Source organism: Anser cygnoides, chromosome 20 (assembly GCF_040182565.1).
Source record: "Anser cygnoides isolate HZ-2024a breed goose chromosome 20, Taihu_goose_T2T_genome, whole genome shotgun sequence".
NCBI lineage: Eukaryota > Metazoa > Chordata > Aves > Anseriformes > Anatidae > Anser > Anser cygnoides.
Genome location: NC_089892.1, coordinates 130,740 through 150,040, shown reverse-complemented (window position 1 = coordinate 150,040; position 19,301 = coordinate 130,740). Strand labels below are relative to the sequence as shown.

At 39.4% G+C, this 19,301-nt stretch overlaps 2 protein-coding genes across 4 annotated transcripts; one reads left to right on the top strand and one right to left on the bottom strand.

Annotated features, from left to right (window-relative positions):
• Positions 1-572: 572 nt before the first annotated feature.
• Positions 573-9,705, bottom strand: FBXW2 (F-box and WD repeat domain containing 2). The gene is made up of 6 exons (XM_013188741.3): positions 9,216-9,705; positions 7,218-7,412; positions 6,335-6,468; positions 5,608-5,694; positions 5,002-5,171; positions 573-2,123 (listed from the first exon to the last, which is right to left on the bottom strand). The coding sequence occupies exons 1-6, from the start codon at positions 9,703-9,705 to the stop codon at positions 1,835-1,837; spliced, it is 1,365 nt and encodes a 454-aa protein (XP_013044195.1). The 3' UTR covers positions 573-1,834.
• A 1,867-nt stretch (positions 9,706-11,572) lies between these two features.
• On the top strand, positions 11,573-19,174 carry SLC2A8 (solute carrier family 2 member 8). Of its 3 annotated transcripts, XM_013188738.3 has the most exons (10): positions 11,573-11,782; positions 12,004-12,163; positions 12,917-13,123; positions 14,854-14,953; positions 15,070-15,281; positions 15,740-15,883; positions 16,440-16,548; positions 17,580-17,753; positions 18,365-18,510; positions 18,669-19,174. In XM_013188738.3, the coding sequence occupies exons 1-10, from the start codon at positions 11,724-11,726 to the stop codon at positions 18,801-18,803; spliced, it is 1,446 nt and encodes a 481-aa protein (XP_013044192.2). In that variant the 5' UTR covers positions 11,573-11,723; the 3' UTR covers positions 18,804-19,174. The 3 variants fall into 3 exon arrangements, with proteins under 3 accessions (XP_013044192.2, XP_066836584.1, XP_066836583.1); XM_066980483.1 differs by lacking the exon at positions 12,917-13,123; XM_066980482.1 differs by lacking the exon at positions 15,740-15,883.
• Positions 19,175-19,301: the final 127 nt, after the last annotated feature.

Here is a 19,301-nt window from a genome sequence, read left to right as displayed (position 1 = left end):
CTTCTTTAACATGAGTTACTGCACACATCAAGCACAGCATAGTTATGCTCACCTTAAGAACAATGAGAACTGCATTTCCAGACAGGTTATTGCAAGCTTTCTGTTTCATGTTGGTTTTGGTTTTGTTTTTCACTTTTGAGTGAGATAGCAAAAGCTGTAAGAGATCATCATGTGTGCCCCACTTGGCATAGTTTAAATAAAGTGTTGTGAATTTGGCTTCTACCTGATAAAATCCTTAACTACAAGCATAATTTCAAAGTAAATTGGCATGAATAAAGATGGAAAACTGGGTAGCTAAAGACTCCAGCCTTGTATTCAAGAGATGCTGCTCCACTGTGAATTCATGCAATTCCTACCGCATCACTCCAGTATTGATTCTTGCCTATAAAAATTCTCCTTCCATTGGTGCAATTCATACTATATACTTTTGTTCATTACTACCCAAGGAACTAGGTCTCCACAGATAGATACTGGAAAGAAAAAACATCACACTTAAAACACTAGTGCTAGGCAAATTCATCTTTTTAAGGACCTGAGCCAATCTTCATGAAAACTCCTGTTTTCAGCGTGTGTAAAAATAGACACTAAGGGGAGATTTTATTGTAAGGAAAACAAAAACAAAATAAACAAACGAAAGAAACCACCTCAAAGTATTTCTAAAGCACAGGAGTTGAGATGGCATTGATACAGCTTTTAAGTACAAGTCATACAGCACAAAAATATGTAGAGTATTGCTACTCGATAGTTAACTCGTGTTCATCAGGTCTCTTACAGCTGATTAAAGTAGATGTTTTTTTACTCCTATGCCTTTTTTTTTTTTCAAAATTTTGATTTTTTTTTTCTTTTCAGAAATGTACCGTTCACATATGCCCCTGCTTTCTAAATCTAGATGCAGCAACTACTTTAAGTGTGTAATTATATTAACTTCAACTTTCTGGGAAAAGTGTATGGCTGCTAGACATCACTTAATGTAAGTGTGATTCTTGGTGTAGGGATTGAACATCATCTTCTGATTCATTTTATTTCTAACTATCTGTGAACTAAATTACGTTCCCACACAAACCATAGGAAACGTCAACTATAAAATACTGATCAAATCATTCTGAGTGAGATAACCACCAATAAATATGATAATGCTGTCAGATGTTCTCTAAGGTTAATTGCTGTGGCAAGCTCTATCAGATAGATGAAAAGTTGGTTCATTCTGTCTGAGGAAAGCTCATATCGACATATTCCTAAACTTAAACAAATTATTATTGTTAACATCTGATCCTAGTTAAAGGACTGTGTTGATTCCTCAATTTCAAAGATGAAGCGCTTAAAGCTATCTCAAGGAAAAAACATTTTGACAAAAATCAATTCTAGGGAGAGAAAGGGTCTATGTTCTCATTCAATTTAAAAAAGCAGCCATGCACTGTAACCAGTATTTGCTGATACATATAAAAAAAAAACAAACACAAAAGCCTACTCTAAAATAGTAGCTTCACCTTCTGTTCCAACAGCCGAAAAAAAAAAAAACAGGGCAGAAGTCAGGTACAAGCATTATTTCATTTTAGACTTAATGGTGGATTTGAATGGTTTAAACATTACAAGCTATGCTTCAGAGCCCAAAAAGGTATGCTTAAACATGAGTAAAAGACAAATTTAGTGGCGAATACTGTTAGCATGCTGTGTTGCATTATGTCAAAAACAACTCATTCCCAAATGCCCAAATAAAAGTAAATGATTGTGCACTGCATGATGATACCACTAGGTGTGCAACTTTGGTTCATGCAAAGTTTCATTTTATGGACACGCTGCTGATAGTCCTGAAGATTCTGCATATGTGATCTTTTCAGCCATGTTCTTTCCATAACACCAAATGGATACTGTGGTCTGGCATACTGGTGGCAAAAACCAAGCCCATATCATTTTGGCCATTTAGTCCATTTAACCAAGACATTTCACCAGCTAAAAAACTTGAACCTCTCTTTGATTTTCTGTACTCTGGTAGAGGCCAGCGGCTTATCAATTTTTCTGTCCTCAAGTCCATTATATACAGGTATCTGTTATCAAATAGTAGAGCAAATATCTCTCCAAAGCCCAGCAAGGACACATTTGAGAAGTCAGGAGGCTTGATAACCCTGGAAGATAAAACAGTGTTGTTAGAAACTCTGTCACTACACAGTCATGAACCAGCATTACTAAAACAAATTCTTATGTGTCTATAGAGAATAAGTGTCTAAACTCATCTTTTCTAAATTATTCAAGAAGAACTATATGAAAATTTTTCAAATCAAGGAAGTGAGCCCTCAAGTCAGGCCAGTGGTTTCAGTGCAGGCTTTCTGCATTCAGGACAGACCCTTCTAAAGATAAATAAATGTTAAAGTTTGAAAGGGATTGTGCACAGCAGAAGAGGAAAAAAGAAATCAATTTCCAGATATACACAAAAGATGTACTTGTATTTTACAGTAAATTTTCATAGGGATTTCACACCTAAATGTCTTTAAAAAGGTACAAGATCTGTTACTATTCTTTTGACCACTCTTTTAAAAAAAAAGCTGGAAATAAAGCATAGAAATGTCTTTTTGTGACAATACAATAAATCATTCAGCATTAGTCCTTAAAAGAATGTTGCTTTACTGACCCTTAGCATAAGTTAAATATTTTTACTTTAGGGAGAAATAACTGAATATATTAGTTCCACTAAACCTTTGGGATTTTGTTGCCTTAATAAACAAAACTTGAACAGAAATTAAAGAGAATGTTTTCCACAGCTGACTGTTTGATTATAGCATTACATAAAGCACAGAACTAAGGCACAAAAACCTATGGCGATGAAAAACTGTTCTCAGCAGTGAGAGAACATCTTTCTCTTTCGAAGAAGCACTTCTTCTGAAGTAGATCTTCCTACAGTAGGCACTCTTCAAATATTCGTGACATTTCAATTAAGAGTCTGCTAACAGTTCTAGAATGCACTTTTTTGATAAGTTACAATCTTTGATGACACCATTTCCAACAGACAGAACCTCATTCTGTTTTTTGAAACAGAATACTTGACCCTTTTTTTGCAGTCCGATAGATTTTACTGTCATTCCACACTGTTATTGAGAATAACAGATTTCAGTTGAGTAGTGCTATACAAGGGAGAAATGTCTTTTTAATACCTTGTACTGTCAAATGACCTGCAGAAATGGTCTTCTGGTTTGCTGCAGAGCAATTTGGGTAGCAACACTAGCTTCCAGTCACTACAGTTTTATGTTCACAACTAGAGCACTGAAGTCTGATTTAAGTCTTTTGAAAATCTACAGCACATGTTTTGAAAATAAGAGGAGTAGTGTGTGGCCAGAAAGCAAAACAGCAATCAAATGGTTGGTGATACATTAGAATAAAATCTGGTCAATATAAACAGAATGAAACCAAGCCAACCCAAGCCTTCCTCCATATTTGAAGTCCTGGCAGTTAGGTGAAGTCTCTGGTGACTGGAAAAAAGGAAACGTCACTCCCATTTTTAAAAAGGGTAGTAAGGAGGACTCGGGGAACTACAGACCAGTGAGCCTCACTTCTGTGCCTGGGAAGATCATGGAAAAGGTCCTCCTGGAAGCAATGTCAAGGTACATGCAAGACAAAGAGTTGACCTGAGAGAGCCAGCATGGCTTCACCAAGCGTAAATCATGCCTGACCAATCTGGTGGCCTTCTACAATGGAGTGACTGCATCAGCTGACAAGGGAAGACCAACTGATGTCATCTGCCTGGACTTCTGTAAGGCCTTTGACGCGGTCCCACATGACATCCTGATCTTCAGCTTGGAGAGATACAGATTTGAAAGGTGGACCATTCAGTGGATAAGGAATTGGCTTGGAGGTCGCACCCAGAGAGTGGTGGTCAATGGCTCCATGTCCAGGTGGAGTCTGTTGATGAGTGATGTCCCTCAATGGTCCGTTCTAGGACTGGTACTGTTTACTATCTTTATCAACAACATAGACAGAAGGATCGAGTACACCCTCGACAAATTTGCAATGACACCAAGCTGAGTGGTGCAGTTGATACCAAAGAGGGAACGGATGCCATCCAAAGGGACCTGGATGAGCTAAGTCTAAGTGCAAAGTGCTGCACCTGGGTCAGGGCAATCCCAGACACGAGGACAGACTGGAAGAAGAACTCATTGAGAGCAGCCTTGCAGAGAAGGACTCGGGAGTTCTAGTGGACAAAAAGTTTGACATGAGCCAGCAGTGTGTGCTTGCAGGCCAGAAGGCCAACTGCATCCTGGGCTGCATCAACAGCGGAGTGGCCAGCCGGTTACGGGAGGGGATTGTCCCCCTCTACTCTGCCCCACTTGTAGTACTGCATCCAGGTCTGGGGCCCCAAGCACAGGGATGTGGATCTGTTAGATCGGGTCCAGTGGAAGGCCACGAAGCTGATCAGAGGGCTGGAGCACCTCTCCTGTGAAGAAAGGCTGAGAGAGCTGGGGCTGTTCAGCCTAAAGAAGAGAAGGCTCCGGGGTGACCTCATTGCAACCTTGCAGTACTTAAAGGGGGCTTAAAAAAGATGGAGTAAACTTTCTGCTTTGTCAGATTATGACAGGACAAGGGGGAATGGCTTTAAACTAAAAGAGGGGAGATGTAGATTAGAGGTTAGGAGGAAATTCTTCACTCAGAGGGTGGTGAAGCATTGGAACAGGTTGCCCAGAGAACTTGTGGATGCCTCATCCCTGGAGGAGTTCAAGACTAGGTTGGACAAGGCCCTGGGCAACTTGATCTAGTGGGTGGCATCCGTGCCCATTGCATGGGGGTTGGAACGGGATGATCTTAAAGGTCCCTTCCAACCCAAGCCATTCTATAGTTCTATGAATGTGTGAAGAAAGATGTTTAAAGATTTTTTATCAAGATCCTTTTGAATTACATCTAAAGAAAGTTATTAAAACCAATACATTTCATATAATACTTCCACAGAATACTTTATATTTTCTTCAATGTACACCACTGGAATAAGTTCTACACACCTTAAGATGAAAGATTTACCTGAGAATGTCATAGCTGGCAAAGTCCCACTGGTATAATCCTAGTGCTGAACTGCACACTATGTATTTACCATCGAAGTGCAGCCTGGGCTGCAGGGATATGCTGCGATCTTCAGAAACAGACAGTGTTTTCAAACATTTGCAATTTATTTCCCTTCCAATAGGCCAAATCTAGAATTAAAAAACAAACAAAAAACATTTTAAGACCACAAAACATTCAAGTTATAAACCATTACTCAAATAGGCTCAGTCTCTTGTTAAACAGCAGGTAAATGTGCAAATGTTTTTCAGAAATACTTATCTTCTTTATCTTATCTTCTAAAAACAGCAGTATTTGCCCAAGTGTTTCACTGTCACATTAGCACATTAGGCATGAAAAAAAAACTTATTTTTTTAAATTACCATTCATGTTGAGCTACCATTTGATTCTAAACGTGACAGAAAGTATTGAAAAGTTAGCTTCCAAAGAGTTTCTTGTCTTGTACACAACTTTACAAGTAAGGACTATGAGAGAAAAAGTCCTATATTAATTGTAAATCAGCAGAGCACTCAAGTATTCTATTTCCCTAGGAAGAACAATGATGTGTTCGTGACATATGGTACATACCTTGATTTCATACTTATCTGCACTTAGAAGAATATAATCCCCGGGACTATGCATAAGAGATTTGACTTTGCACTTCTGCAAAACTACCTGTAATTGAAGGATGTAATGACTTATTCTGATGCTGTTAACCACGCATTCATTTGTATTTTCCATTTCATTATACAGGAGTATGCTACAGAGATTGTTAAAGGCAATACAGATACTTTTAGCAACTGAAGGGAAACTGCTGTTTACACTTTTTTTGCTCCTACTAGTGAGAACTTATTGTACTAATACACTACTATATGTACTTCTCTACAATTCTCCCCCCAGCACACATTCCAAGTTCTGAAATGCTCGCAAGGAAAATACTGTTTCTCAACTTCAGAACACTTCTGTCATGCTTACACTTTGGTTATCAAGATCATTACTTTTTCTACATAATTTTTAGAGTAGCTTTCTTTCAGAACTACTGTATTCATTTGGTCTTTGAATTGAACACCAATTCCTAGTATTATTCCAGCTGCTTTGGAACAGAAATCTCTTCAGTGTTCTGAAAGGTTTAGTTACAGCTTAAGTATTTTTTCTTTTGAAATGTTATTTTGCAATATCTACATTTCTTGATATTTTCCGGTTCTGCACCTAGGGACAAGGTTGGGATTAGGAAACAGAAATTCAGAACATGCTAAAAACTTCATGCAAGGAAGTCTTTTGCAAGTGTTTTTAATTAAAAAATCAATATTCCCACCTTAGTGACCCATTCCGTGTGTCCAGTAAGGGTATTCAGGCATGTTCCTGTTGATAAGGCCCACACTTTCACAGTGAAGTCTGCAGAGCCACTGACCAGAATGTCAAGTTCATCATTGTAATCCACACTAAAAACTACAAACAGAGTGGGTTTTAAATAAGGAATACCGTCTCTGTGCATGTGTTTTTATGAGAGACACTAACTGGGTCAAAATGCATAAGCTACTACAGTTTTAACTGTTGTTCTTGAACTGTATACATGAATTATCAATGCATCCCCAAACATACACTACAAAAGTACCATTTGTTCAAATTAAAAGCATGTAAATCAGTGGTTCCATTATGACTGGATTACAGTGAAGTGTAACATCACTGTAGTTCCTAAGATAATAGTTCTAAGAAGTCAATTTCAGCAGGATTAGTACGACTGGTATGTCATACAAGAACAGACCTACAGCTGAGTTGAGGATATTTTGTGGTAGAGGACAGATAATTAAGACAGAAATGCAAATAGAGATTCCCAGGATCTATTGTGCTCTTTCCTGTAAGACCATCTCCAGTTTGGGGATATAAACATGTCCTATTGACACGTGCTCCCTGTTATATATGGCTTGCCTCTTTTTTTCTAAACTCTAGAGCACTACATCACTACTGCATCTAGTATTATTTTCCTGCAAAAAACTATATTACTATGCCTTGGCATTATCCAAGGACAGACAGATCTAGATCTGCTCTGGCCACTTCCCTCCCAAAAAGCGATTAGGGACAGAGCTTTAAAACAATATGCTATTGTACAGAAAGCTAACCTAAATTATAATGTGTTCTATTATATGTGATGTATATTACTTGACTGGTGAAATTAAAAACTGAGAAGTTCAACATACCTGCACCAGTGTGTCCTCTGAAATGCTGTGTCTTTGCCCCAGAGCTCCACTCCCAACAGGCTACTGTGTTATCAAAAGATCCTGTTACAAGCTTTTGTTCATCAAACTTCACTGTAGCACAAGTGTGTGTCTGGATACCATAGATGCACTGACCTGTGCTTACATCCCACAGTTTTGCAGACAAGTCATCTGATCCTGGAATATAAAATAACAGGATAATCGCAAGCAAATAATATATACAATTTTCAACCCTTCACTAGTATTTCATTTTTGTCTTAAACATAGCATTTTCACAGAATCACAGAACAGTTGAGGCTGGAATGGACCTCTGGAGGTCAACCCCCATGACTCAAGCAGGGCCATGTAGAGCCAGTTGCCCAGGATCATGACCAGATGGCTTTTGAGTATCTCCAAGGAGGCAGACTCCACAACCTCTCTGGGCAACCTGTGTCAGTGCTCCATCACCTGCACAGTTAAAAAAAAAAAAAAAATATCCACACAAGGGTTTCCTGACGTTCAGATGGAACCTCTGGTGTTTCAGTTTCTGCCAACTGCCTCTTGTCCTGTCACTGGGCACCTTTGATGAAACTGGTTCTACCCTCCCTTTAGGTATTTATGTATATTGTTAAGATTCTCCCAGGCCTTCTCTTCTCTAGAGAAAATAGTCCCAGCTCTCTCATCTTTTCCTCATAGGAAAGAATTAACAATCTTAATTATGCTGCTAGATGTCTGCCTTCCATTTTTCCCTTCCATAGATTCCAGCACCCACTCTGATTGATAGTATCTACTGAAACAAATGCCTGGAAGCTTTATAAGATAGATCACGCTCAGGTTTGGGTAGTCACTGACTATACTGTGTTTTAGTTTCTTTCAGGTAGGAAAGGAGTCCATTAAATCTCTGCATTGAGAAAGATGGAAAGACAGCAGATGAATACCAGACCCCCTCACCTGCCATCTTCCTTTCTCCCCCTGGATGTTTTTTTTTGTTGTTGTTTTTGTTTTTTAAAACAAATAAACTTAAAACAGTAACTCAAGTCCCCTGGTTTTAGAGAGTGGGAAAAAGAGCCCAGACCATTCCATCTCTTTTTTTCTCCTGTGGTTTCAGCACATAAATGTGCCACTTTTCAGTAACGTTTGATAATGCTGCTTCGTGTGGATTTTCCTTCCCTGCTGACTAGGAAAGTAAAAGACAGGCCAGCGTCTAGTTGCTAGTTTCTAGTAAACACCCTAATGTACCAGCTGATGTGGGGGTACTTAGCCACTATTTCCAACTTATTCTATAACACTGTGATTTCAAGTCATTGGGAAATCCTTGGAATATGCTCTGACAGTAGTTACCATTCTTTCGTACTTAATGTTTCATATTTGTTCTGGCTGTATTTCTGAGTTCAAACTGAAATCTTGAAGTCTGCACTCTTCAGGAACGAAGCTGAAACCACCATTACAATATGCAAGTCAGATTAGTAGCAAGGTTAAATCTAGTTTATAGGTCTTTATACAAGAGCTTAGATTATGTTAAGAACTGAAAGTGCCTATGAATATATCAGAGAAATTGTCTTGTCACAAGGAAGACACTTTGCCTCATACAGCTTGAGAGACTGCAGTGACCATACATACGGTCAGCCCAGTCAAGGTCCCTTTAACCTGACTAACATATCTTCTAAAGGATAACTAACATAACTGTACTTCTCAAATGTGCTTGCTAATATGAAGAATGATATGCAACAAGGTTACCATCTTCTTTTTTTTGACCAGTAAAGAAATTGGTGTCCTCGTGTATTTTTTGTGTATTTTTTTTTCTATTAAAGTGACTAGTGAGCTTACTAGAGCCAGAAGCTTCAGAAACTGCAAAACAAATTTTTTTTTGAATCACACTGGATTGAGTTAGCATTATGAAAATAACCTATCTGGTCAAGGAAAATCAACTTGTAATTAATCAAATGAGGCTGTGTAGAAGATAACAAAATTGTAAGACTACAAGTTTTCTGAACTTCCTACCTGTGCACAGAAGACCATCTTTATAGTAAAGTGCATATACTCTGGCACTGTGTCCAATTAAAGAGGATGTCTCAAAGGCTTCATGGTCCTTCAGTTGCTTCATCCTTGAAATAGCCTTTAGGTAAACCTTCTTCCAGTGTAGAGGATCCTGAACAGAGTCATCTATTTGCCAACCCAAATTCTTACATGCAGTCTGCCAGACCTCTGTACAGGCACTTATAACCTTATTCCATTGCTTAGAGACGAGGCAACATGTGAGTAAGGTCTGAGGATCAAGCCATTTTAACAGATAAAAACTCAGTTCCAATGGAAGAAGTTTGAGGAAGTCCCTCTTGAGAAGAATCTCTAGATTATTGGAGAGGTGCCTGAGCTGGACTGCTCCACTCAAGCTAATCAGGTGATCCAGAGTTTCATTTTTCTGCAAGTCCGTCAGAGAAAGAAATGTAATAGAAATGTTATCAAGCCATGCTTCAAAGTCCTTTTTCTCCATAAGGTTATGGAAAAATTTACCTGTGATACATCAAAATACTGTATTAGTTCTATTCAGAAAACAAGGTAAGCATCACATCTTTATTACTGGTACATCAGTATTCCGTCGGTTAAAGCATAGACAGAAGTGACTAAACACATCGTAAAATATTCATGAGGCTAGTAATGAGCATTTGCACAAACTTTGAACTATTGTCTGACCTGTATAAGACTTAAAAGTGAGTTGTACAGAGCAAGTGCATGTTAGCATTCATTATGAATTATTTACATCTTTCTTGTTACAGGTTAACATTTTCAAGTTCTCAATCCAGTAAGGGTTGATTCAAGTTTTAAACCTACTACAGCATATAAACACTGTCTTACAGTTTACTCGTGGTTAAGCTGAAAAAGGGAAGAGAACAAAGCATACAGAGTGATAAGAAGCTAGTTACTGACAGAATTTATTCAGACTTTCGTCCTGAACCACTTTATGGGAAAAAGAAAAAAAAAGTTAGCTGCTTTGTGTTTAAAGAAGATACAAAGATATGTCTGGAGAATTGTATTGAAGGATGTTAGTCATCTTTTGTATCTCTCTGACCTCTTTAATTTTTTTCCCTATTTCCCAGTTTATTTCCAATGAACAGAATTAACCATGAAACTGAAGGCTTCAAATGCTACTTCTTGAACTCTGTGATCTGTATGCACTTATACTATGCTGTAACATTCTCAGGTTCCTACAATATGTTTGAAACATCAGGCAAACAGTTAAAAAGCTTTATTTATATGTATTTTCTCTGGAAGAACTCATTCCACTCATTAGATAACTAACCAAATTTAATTAATAGAAGCTCCCAAATCTAAAACAATTGAGGAATCTGAATGGGAGTCAATAATATGTTTATTTCTGTACAGAAATGTATTTCTGTTTACCTTCACAGAATAAGACCTTAAAGTACACCTCTTAACATGGCATAGTAGCACTGAAAAGTAGAGTCTTCACTATGAGAGGCTGCACGTGGCCTGCATAGAAGTATCGATTCTTGATAAAAACACAGGAAGGCACTTGGCATTAAATGCACAAAACCAGCTGCTTCTGTCGAGTCACAAGTTCATGCGGTAACTGTTACTGTTGACAGCACGTAAGGGCTTTCCTCAGCACATATGGCAGAAAGCATATCTGCTGCTCTAACAGGCACACGTTCTCTTTAGAACAAACACAATTTTCTAACAGTCTCCCTAACGGTAAAAAATACGTGAGCTCTAAGGCGTGTGTTGCATTCAGCACATGACGCTACTGCTGAAACCAACAGCAGCCGTGAGGGCCCGAAACCGGTGCTGCGTACACAGGGCTCTTTCCTAGGCGTTATCCGACAACCGCGCCACTCCCCCACCCGTTCCCATTTCCCTCCACACGCAAAAAGCACGGCGAGGACCGGAGACTTTTAGCGCAGCTGCAGCCAACAGCAGCCGCCTGAACAACTCCCTCTCACCTCAGGTAGCGGCCAGGCGCGGGGCGTCCCTCGGCAGGCAGCCGCCACGGCTCGCGCGGTCCCCCGGGGCCCGGCAGGGACTGGGGCTTCCCCGCAGCCATCGCTCCTGCAGCAAAGGACAGGCTCCCGCCACTTCCGCAGCCCGCACCACAACCTGCAGGCACCCGCTGGAGCGGCCGCCCTCGGACACTGCTGTGCGCCTCAGCCACGCCCGACGCGGGAGGGGGCTGAGGGGGAGGGCGCGGAGAGAAGGCGAGCCCCGCGCCGTGGCAGCTGCGCCGGGCGAACCGGCCGGCACCCGGAGGGAAGGCACTCGGCCGGAGCCCACGGCTCTCCGTGGTCGGGCAGCTTCCGGCGCATCCTCCAAACGTCATCGCGCCCCGCTGCCGCAGCCTGGCCGCTTCCGTCTGAACTAGAGCTTGCGAGAGGCGCGGTGTCCCCCTGGGGTCGGCCTTGTCCTGAGGGCCGGTGCCTGCCCTGGAGCGCGGCCGGCTGCTCGTGCAGAAGTGTGTGGGGCTGGCCGCGCTGAGGCGCTCCCCGCGGTAGGGGCATGGCGGCAGAGGAGTCGCAGTACCTGCTGGGTTACCCGGCTTCGGACGCTTACCAGAGGTGAGCGCGGGCGCTGCGGCCCTGCCGCCTTGGCTGGCTCGGGGACAGCGCTCGCTGCACTGGAGATCGTCCGCGGCCGGTATCGGGGCAGGGCGGGAGGGGGAGCGTGACGGATGCGAGCTCGGGGTCGGGACCTCTGTCAGGCCCGTATGGGCGTTACCGGCCCTTGTGAGAGGGGTCGCAGGCGGCGCGATCCTTCTCATCCGTCTCTTCTGCCTCAGAGTGCAAAACAGGAAGCTGTACCTGGCCACGTTTGCTGCTGTCCTAGGACCACTTAGCTTTGGCTTCGTGCTAGGCTATAGCTCACCTGTTATACCAGAGCTGAGGAAAATCAATGATCCTACATTAAGATTAGACAGCAGTCAAGCATCGTGGTTTGGGGTAAGTCTCTGTATGATAAAGTGTTACCATTATGTGATTTCGATTTAAAGTGTAGGTAAAGAAGATACTGTTTACATGAGGGGGTCTTACTCCTCGTAAGAACAAGGATAAATGTGGATCTTGTTAATGAGATTTTTTTTGTGAAATCAGTGATTGATTCAGATTTTTCCTGAATGACAGTGCTGTTGTGCTCTGATGACCCTAAATTAGCATATATTAGTAAATGCCCATGTTATTTGAACTTACTTTTGATGACAAAATATCTTGTGAGAATTCTCAGCTTTCTCAATTGAGCCTGTCAGGGGATCACAGAAAATCGACTCTTTAGTAAATTAGGTGTAATCTGTCAACATAGGGAATATTTGCTTTTTGGATACAGGTTGGACTTCAGGTTATTCAAGATAACATTATTCAGGGCTTTAAAACAGTTTGAAGGCCTGTTTGTGAATGGATGGCTTTATAGACAGATTAAAAAGGTTACTGCTGTTTTCCCTTTTTCATTGAAAGAGCTTTGTATGTGATCTGAAAATTAGTTGCTGTTCAATTGTGGTGAGTAGTGCTTCTTGGCCATGGTTTGATTAGGAATTTAGTGTTTATTTTGGTTTTCAAAACACCTGCATGTTCTTGCACAATTTTTTTTTCAGAGGCGGCTATTTACTTTAAAAGCAAACAAAAACAACAACAAAAATGTTTTTATTTATATGCATATATGTATAAATATATGCATACGTATTTTTAAACTTTTTTTTGAAGTCTGTAGTAACATTAGGAGCTGCTGCTGGAGGAATACTGGGAGGCTATCTTGTGGATAAAGTTGGGAGAAAGCTGAGTCTAATGCTGTGCTCAATACCATATGTCTCTGGATATGTAGTTATTATTTCAGCTCAGAATGTCTGGATGCTTTATTTTGGACGAATACTGACTGGCTTAGCCAGTGGAATTACTTCACTTGTTGTTCCGGTAAGTAAGGCATTATTTCTGTTGGTGAGTGGTTTGTTTGTTTCATTTGTTTTTAAAGCTTTTCTAGGAGAATGTTTGTTATTTCATAGTATTATCATAGGTGGCTTGGATGCAGTAACTAACTCTAGCCAAGGCAGTTTGTGGATTTAAAATAAACTGATTTTTATAGGATCGTATTTTGCTTATTTTTAGTCATGAAGAAAATACAAATACAAAAATTTGTGCTATTCTAATAGCACTTCTGCATTATGCATTCTTAGTACAGTGATATGATCCTTCAGATTTTTAGTCTGTCCTTACTATCTGATTGCTTCTGTTTGTTTTAATATTGTGTAGCTATATCTCTTGAAGTTGGATTTTTGTTTGTTTTTGCTATTGCCATCTGCTTCTAGTAGTCTTGTATTTCACCAAACTTCTTAGGTTTTCAAATAAACTATGCTCACTCACTCATTCTAGCGCAACACCAAGCAGTGACTACTCCTTCCATTTAACTGCTGTCTTTGGAACATTAACTTTTCACATGCATTGAGAAATATCTGTGCAGTAGGTTAATGGAAAGAATTCATTCTCTTGTTGTCTTCTTTTTTCGGTATAATTTGCCTATTGGATCTAGTGGCAGCATGATATAAGCTATCTAGAATTTCATTATTCAAGATTGTTTCCTTTCTGGTGGTTCCAGCATTTTTTGAAGTAAAAGGCTAACTGAAAATAAAAGGGAAAGAAGTCATGGTGAAGTACAGAATAAATGTTCAATTATCAATCCGGATAGTTATAAAAACAAACAAACAAAAGATTTCAGCAGTGGGATCTAAATTATAATCTTGTACAACTTTCTCCATTGCTAAAAGCTTGGTTATGCAATCTGTTGTGCTAATGCCTATGAAGGAACTCTGTTTTCTTTACCAACGACTGCTTGCTTTTTGTTTCCTGGAGCTGAGCTTTAAGTTCCCATTTGCAAAGGCATTCATCCACAGCCAACAGTAAAAGATCTATATGACTGCAGTGATGAGGGAGGAAAATGTTATCTGTAATACCATGGTTTTGTAGCTGTAAACTATTCCTGAGCTAAGGATTACTTATTTTTCCTCTTGAAAAACTTAAACTTGTAACTTTGGAAAAAAAACTGCATCTGTAAATGTGAGGGATTCCTCTTCTATGTTTCTATGTAGCTGTTGACTTAGGATCAGCATTTTTTTTTTTTTAAAGAACTAAAAAATTCAAGTTGTTCCCAAATTTTGGAGGAGATATGTTTGCTGTTCATGTATGTTAAGATGAGCTGTCAGTTGAGGACTTCGTGGAGAATGCCATAATACACAGTCTTTACTGTGAATGAAAAATTTTCAACCTTCATTTGCAAAGAGTTTTATGTGTGGTGTGGGCCATGTGTTCATGCAAAGACTGTCCCAGGCACCAGAGTGCTTTTCAGTGATGCATTTGTTGTTGATATGGCTAACAAAAGAAGCCCTTACTAATGCAAGTTTAGTCATCTGTGGGATGCTGATACATGAGCATTTTTCTGTTTTAGGGCCTCCCCTTTTTCCATGGTTTTTCCATAATGCTAATGTGCATTTCTGAGATGGTACTTTTCTACTCACGCCATTTTATTTAAGGCTTTTTTTTAGAGAGGGGAGTTACTAGAAAGTATATCTGTATTTCAGAAATGAATTACTTCACAAATTCATGATCCAAAATTGGATAGAAGTAAATAGATTTTTCTCCCTATGTTTTAGGTGTATATATCTGAAATATCTCATACAAAAGTCCGTGGTATGCTTGGCTCTTGTGTTCAGCTGATGGTGGTAACTGGCATACTTGGAGCCTACATTGCAGGTATTGGGATTAGGGCTCTAAAATGACAATAAAGAGTTAGTACATGTAATGAAAGAACTACACTAAGGAATCAAAACTAGCTAATGTTCACAGTTTTTTTTTTTTTTTTTCCCCAGGAATAACACTAAAATGGCACTGGCTGGCAGTGTTGTGTTCTTTTCCACCCTGCATAATGCTTTTGTTGATGTCCTTCATGCCTGAAACACCAAGATTTCTGCTGAATCAAAACAAACATGCAGAAGCCATAGCTTCTTTACAGTTTCTGCGGGGACCATATGTGGACCATGAATGGGAATGCAGGCAGATCAAAGCTAATGTTGAGGAGGAGGTGATGAGAATCTGATTTACATTAAAAATTTTTTTGAATACTATCTGAAAGCATACAGTATAATTAAAAGGGTTTTTTACCATTGCTTGCTTAGTAGCCTTTTCTACAAACATCAGTCCAAACCTGTTTCCTCATACAAATGAAATTTAAGAATCAGTGAGATTTAGAGTCTTTTTTTCCACTTCCTTTCAGCTGCAACTATCACTGTTGCCTGCCATTGGTATGCCTGAGTAGCAGTCAAGCTCATGATCTTGGTAATTATCTGTGCTGATTGATATCTAGTTTTTCTTTATCTAGCAGTTTTGGAGAATTGTTCAACATCTCTAACACTGATTTCGTATTGTTTGTGTTATATGAAAGCATTTCCTCTTGCACCTCTCCAAACGCGTCATTTGTTGGTGGTCTCTAATTTAAAATATTGAACTTTTCATGGAATCATTACTTCATCTTTTTAACAGGGACTAAATCTCTCTGAATTTAAGAATCCTTCAATCTACAGGCCGCTTCTTATTGGTGTGGCTCTGATGTTCCTTCAGCAAGTAACAGGCATTAATGCAGTTATGTTTTATGCAGAAATTATCTTTGAAGATGCAAACTTCAAGGTAATCAGTTTGTGTTGCCAGGTTGGTAAATGTCTGTTGTTTCAGTTTAGTAGGTACTGAGTAAGTCTAAAACATGTAGCAAACTGACTTGATGCTGATCCTGCCCGCATCATAAATAACAGTTTGGGTTTTGGGTTATAGATACCCTCTTGACTGTGTTACTCTGGCATATCTGAACATGACTTTTTTGGGGGAAGTATGTTGTGCGTGAAACTTTGCTACTGATAGAAATTCTTGTTACAGTCATCTTAATTCGTAACTTTTTTTTTTTAGTACAGTTACAAATCCAATGCTTCAGAGAAAGTCAAACTCTTGTGAGAAGCTGTGACTTGTTTTAAAGTTTATTAAGAGACCAGTATGTTATGTTAATTAATCTTTATGTTGGCATTTATTTTTAATTATTTATTTAGGGTTCTCCCCCCCACCCCCCAATTTCTGTGGGATAGCTTTTCTTCCTCCAGAGTCAAGAAACAAATGCATCTTTAACGCTTAATAAGTGATCCTGTTATCAGCCTGAAAAAGCAAATTCTTCTCCCTGCCTCTTACTTTATTTCAGAACAGCAGAATGGCTTCTGTTGTTGTGGGTGCCGTACAAGTATGTTTCACTGCTGTGGCTGCACTTATCATAGATAAAACTGGACGGAAAGTGCTGCTTTACATATCTGGTAAAACATACTACTGACTTCAGTTAGAAAAAGAACCATATAGAGTACCAGAAAGTCTTGTAACTGTTGGGAGAATTAAGTATTACAATTTATGTATCTTAAGTGGTTTGCTTTATAGTTTAACTATGGACTTAAACTCTTAATTCATAAGAGGAAATTGTCACATTATATGTACATAATTTGATTGTTTGACTTGGATTGGCCATAGCCAAATCACAGAATCATCTAGGTTGGAACAGACCTCCAAGATCATCTAGTCCAGCCTCTGACCTAACACTAACAAGTCCTCCACTAAACCATATCACTAAGCTCTAAATCTAAATGTCTTTTAAAGACCTCCAGGGATGGTGACTCAACCACATCCCTGGGCAGCCTATTCCAATGCCTAACAACCCTTTCAGTAAAGAAGTTCTTCCTAATAGCTAACTAAAACCTAATACTAGTGTTTATAGTTTATGGTATTTAACCTAATGTATTCTTTGGACACAATTTCTGATTATTCGTCAGAACTCATTGTAGGTGGAACCCCTTAAACCTGTGTATGGCTATCCTTTTTGTCATTTTACCAGGCCAGTTTTTACTTCGGAGTAGCTAGGTCATGAAGACACAATACATTTTCCTACCTAAGGTGTCTAAAAGTGGTAATTTCAAAGTAGCTTCTCCATAGCTGCAGCTACATTCACGGAGTGTTGTGCTGTTTAGCTACGCAAGGCCGCATGTAGTTTAAAAAAATTTAACTTTACAAATAAATGTGCCAACCCCCCCTAAATGTTTGATATAGTTGTTGCATTGCACACTCAGTAGCAATGACTGCTTTAAGGACTTTTGTTTGACTAATGCATGGAATGATTGTCTGGTATCTTTCAGTCTTGTCTAAGCCAGTGTTTGTTTCCAAGAACACTATCTTTTTAGAAATGCTTCTGCTAGGACCAGCATATCTTGTATTTGGCTGAGCACCTGTGTTTTAGCTCTCAGAAAGAAGAGTACTTAAGCAGCGATCAGTGACAACATGGTTATTGCTTACTTTTCAGGGATCATCATGGCTGTCAGTACTGCATTGTTTGGGCTTTACTTTAAAATGGTCCTTCCACATGGGAACAACTCATCAAATGCTGATCTGTGTTTCACTCTAAATTCAGTATCCCCAGGAACAGAAAACAGCCTATCCTGGCTTGCAGTAGTAAGCCTAGGGCTCTTTGTTGCTGGTGAGTGGAACAAGCTTCTAAGCAGACATTATAAGACACTCATAATTGCTGTTGAACGTGACAAATTTGTTCCATCTTGTCACATTATTGATAAATGGAGTTCTGTTTGACAGAGCTTTTTTAGTGTATGAGACAAAGTTAGGCTGGGCATTCACAACCCTGCTGATCAAGCCAGAAGTAAAGTAATTAAGCCTATGTCCTGGAAAATCAATTTATACCTCCTTCTTGTAATACTAAGTAGTAATCGCTCAGTTTGAATTACTTTGTAGTCATTAATGGAAAGAAGAGTCTTTGGTAGTATTTGAGCCATACTGAATTCTGTGACAGTACAAGGAAGCAGCAGTAAGAAACAAGGTTAATTTTTAAGTAGCTTCAGAAACTTCTCAGTAAGAAATTTTGCTTGTTAAGACTATCGTTGTAAGAAATTTGACATAGAGTGCAATAGCATATAGTGGGCCACCCTCAAGTAAGTAACTCCAGGCTTTTGCTAGAGGCAGTTTTTTGCAGAATCATCCTAGAATGTGGAGTTACTTGCCTAACTTGACCATCATTCAGTTTTCCCTTTGAAATATACTTAACTTGCATTTAATCTCTTCTGTTTGTAATTTCAGGTTTTGCCCTTGGCTGGGGCCCTGTTCCATGGCTGGTGATGTCTGAAATTTTCCCACTTAAAGCTAGGGGCATATCTAGTGGTGTCTGTGTGTTAACAAACTGGGTTATGGCGTTCTTGGTAACTAAGGAATTTCATGATTTGATAGTAAGCATCATAAATTACAATCCAGTATTTCTTTTCATAAGGAAATTTATTTAAGATGATTCTGAGAGAGCATTGGGCCAGTCTTCTCTGGTGGCCCAGACTGTAGTTGCACAGTAACAATTTATCATAATATTTTGCTGTTGTTTCCCTTCCCTCAGGCTTTAATATCCTATGGCACATTCTGGCTCTTCTCTGCCTTCTGCTGCCTCAGTGTGACTTTTACAGCCTTTTATGTGCCTGAAACAAAAGGCCAGACCCTGGAACAGATTGAAGCCCACTTCAGAAGATCTTAAGTCGGAGGCTGTTATTGATATGAAACCTTTATATCATGAATTATGGTGCTGTTGCTAAAACTGACTCTCACTTGGCAGATAGTTACACAACTTCCTATCAAATTGTTTTAATGAATTTTTGTAAGATGTTTTTCCCTTCTCCCCCCACTTGCAACTTGATTATCTCTGTATGTTCACTGTAGCATATCTTCCTTGTAAAAGTCTTAAACATACTCTTTCTTAAATTGCCATGTTTTTTTGTTTATTTTCCCCTACCTTGTGCAGACTGTAATGGACAAGAAAGCATGTTTAATGTATTGGCTGGTATCTTTTTTTCTAATAGGTAAATCGAGATCTAATTTTATAAATAATAATAAAAACAATTCCTTGTTCTTCTGTACCTTTTCCTGATGGCATATGGAGAAACTAGTGATAGAGCCTGGATAACGTTAATTTCAGACTGTGACTTTTCCTTTGTGTGTGTTACTACTTCAGTATCTGGGATACCTGACCAAGGAA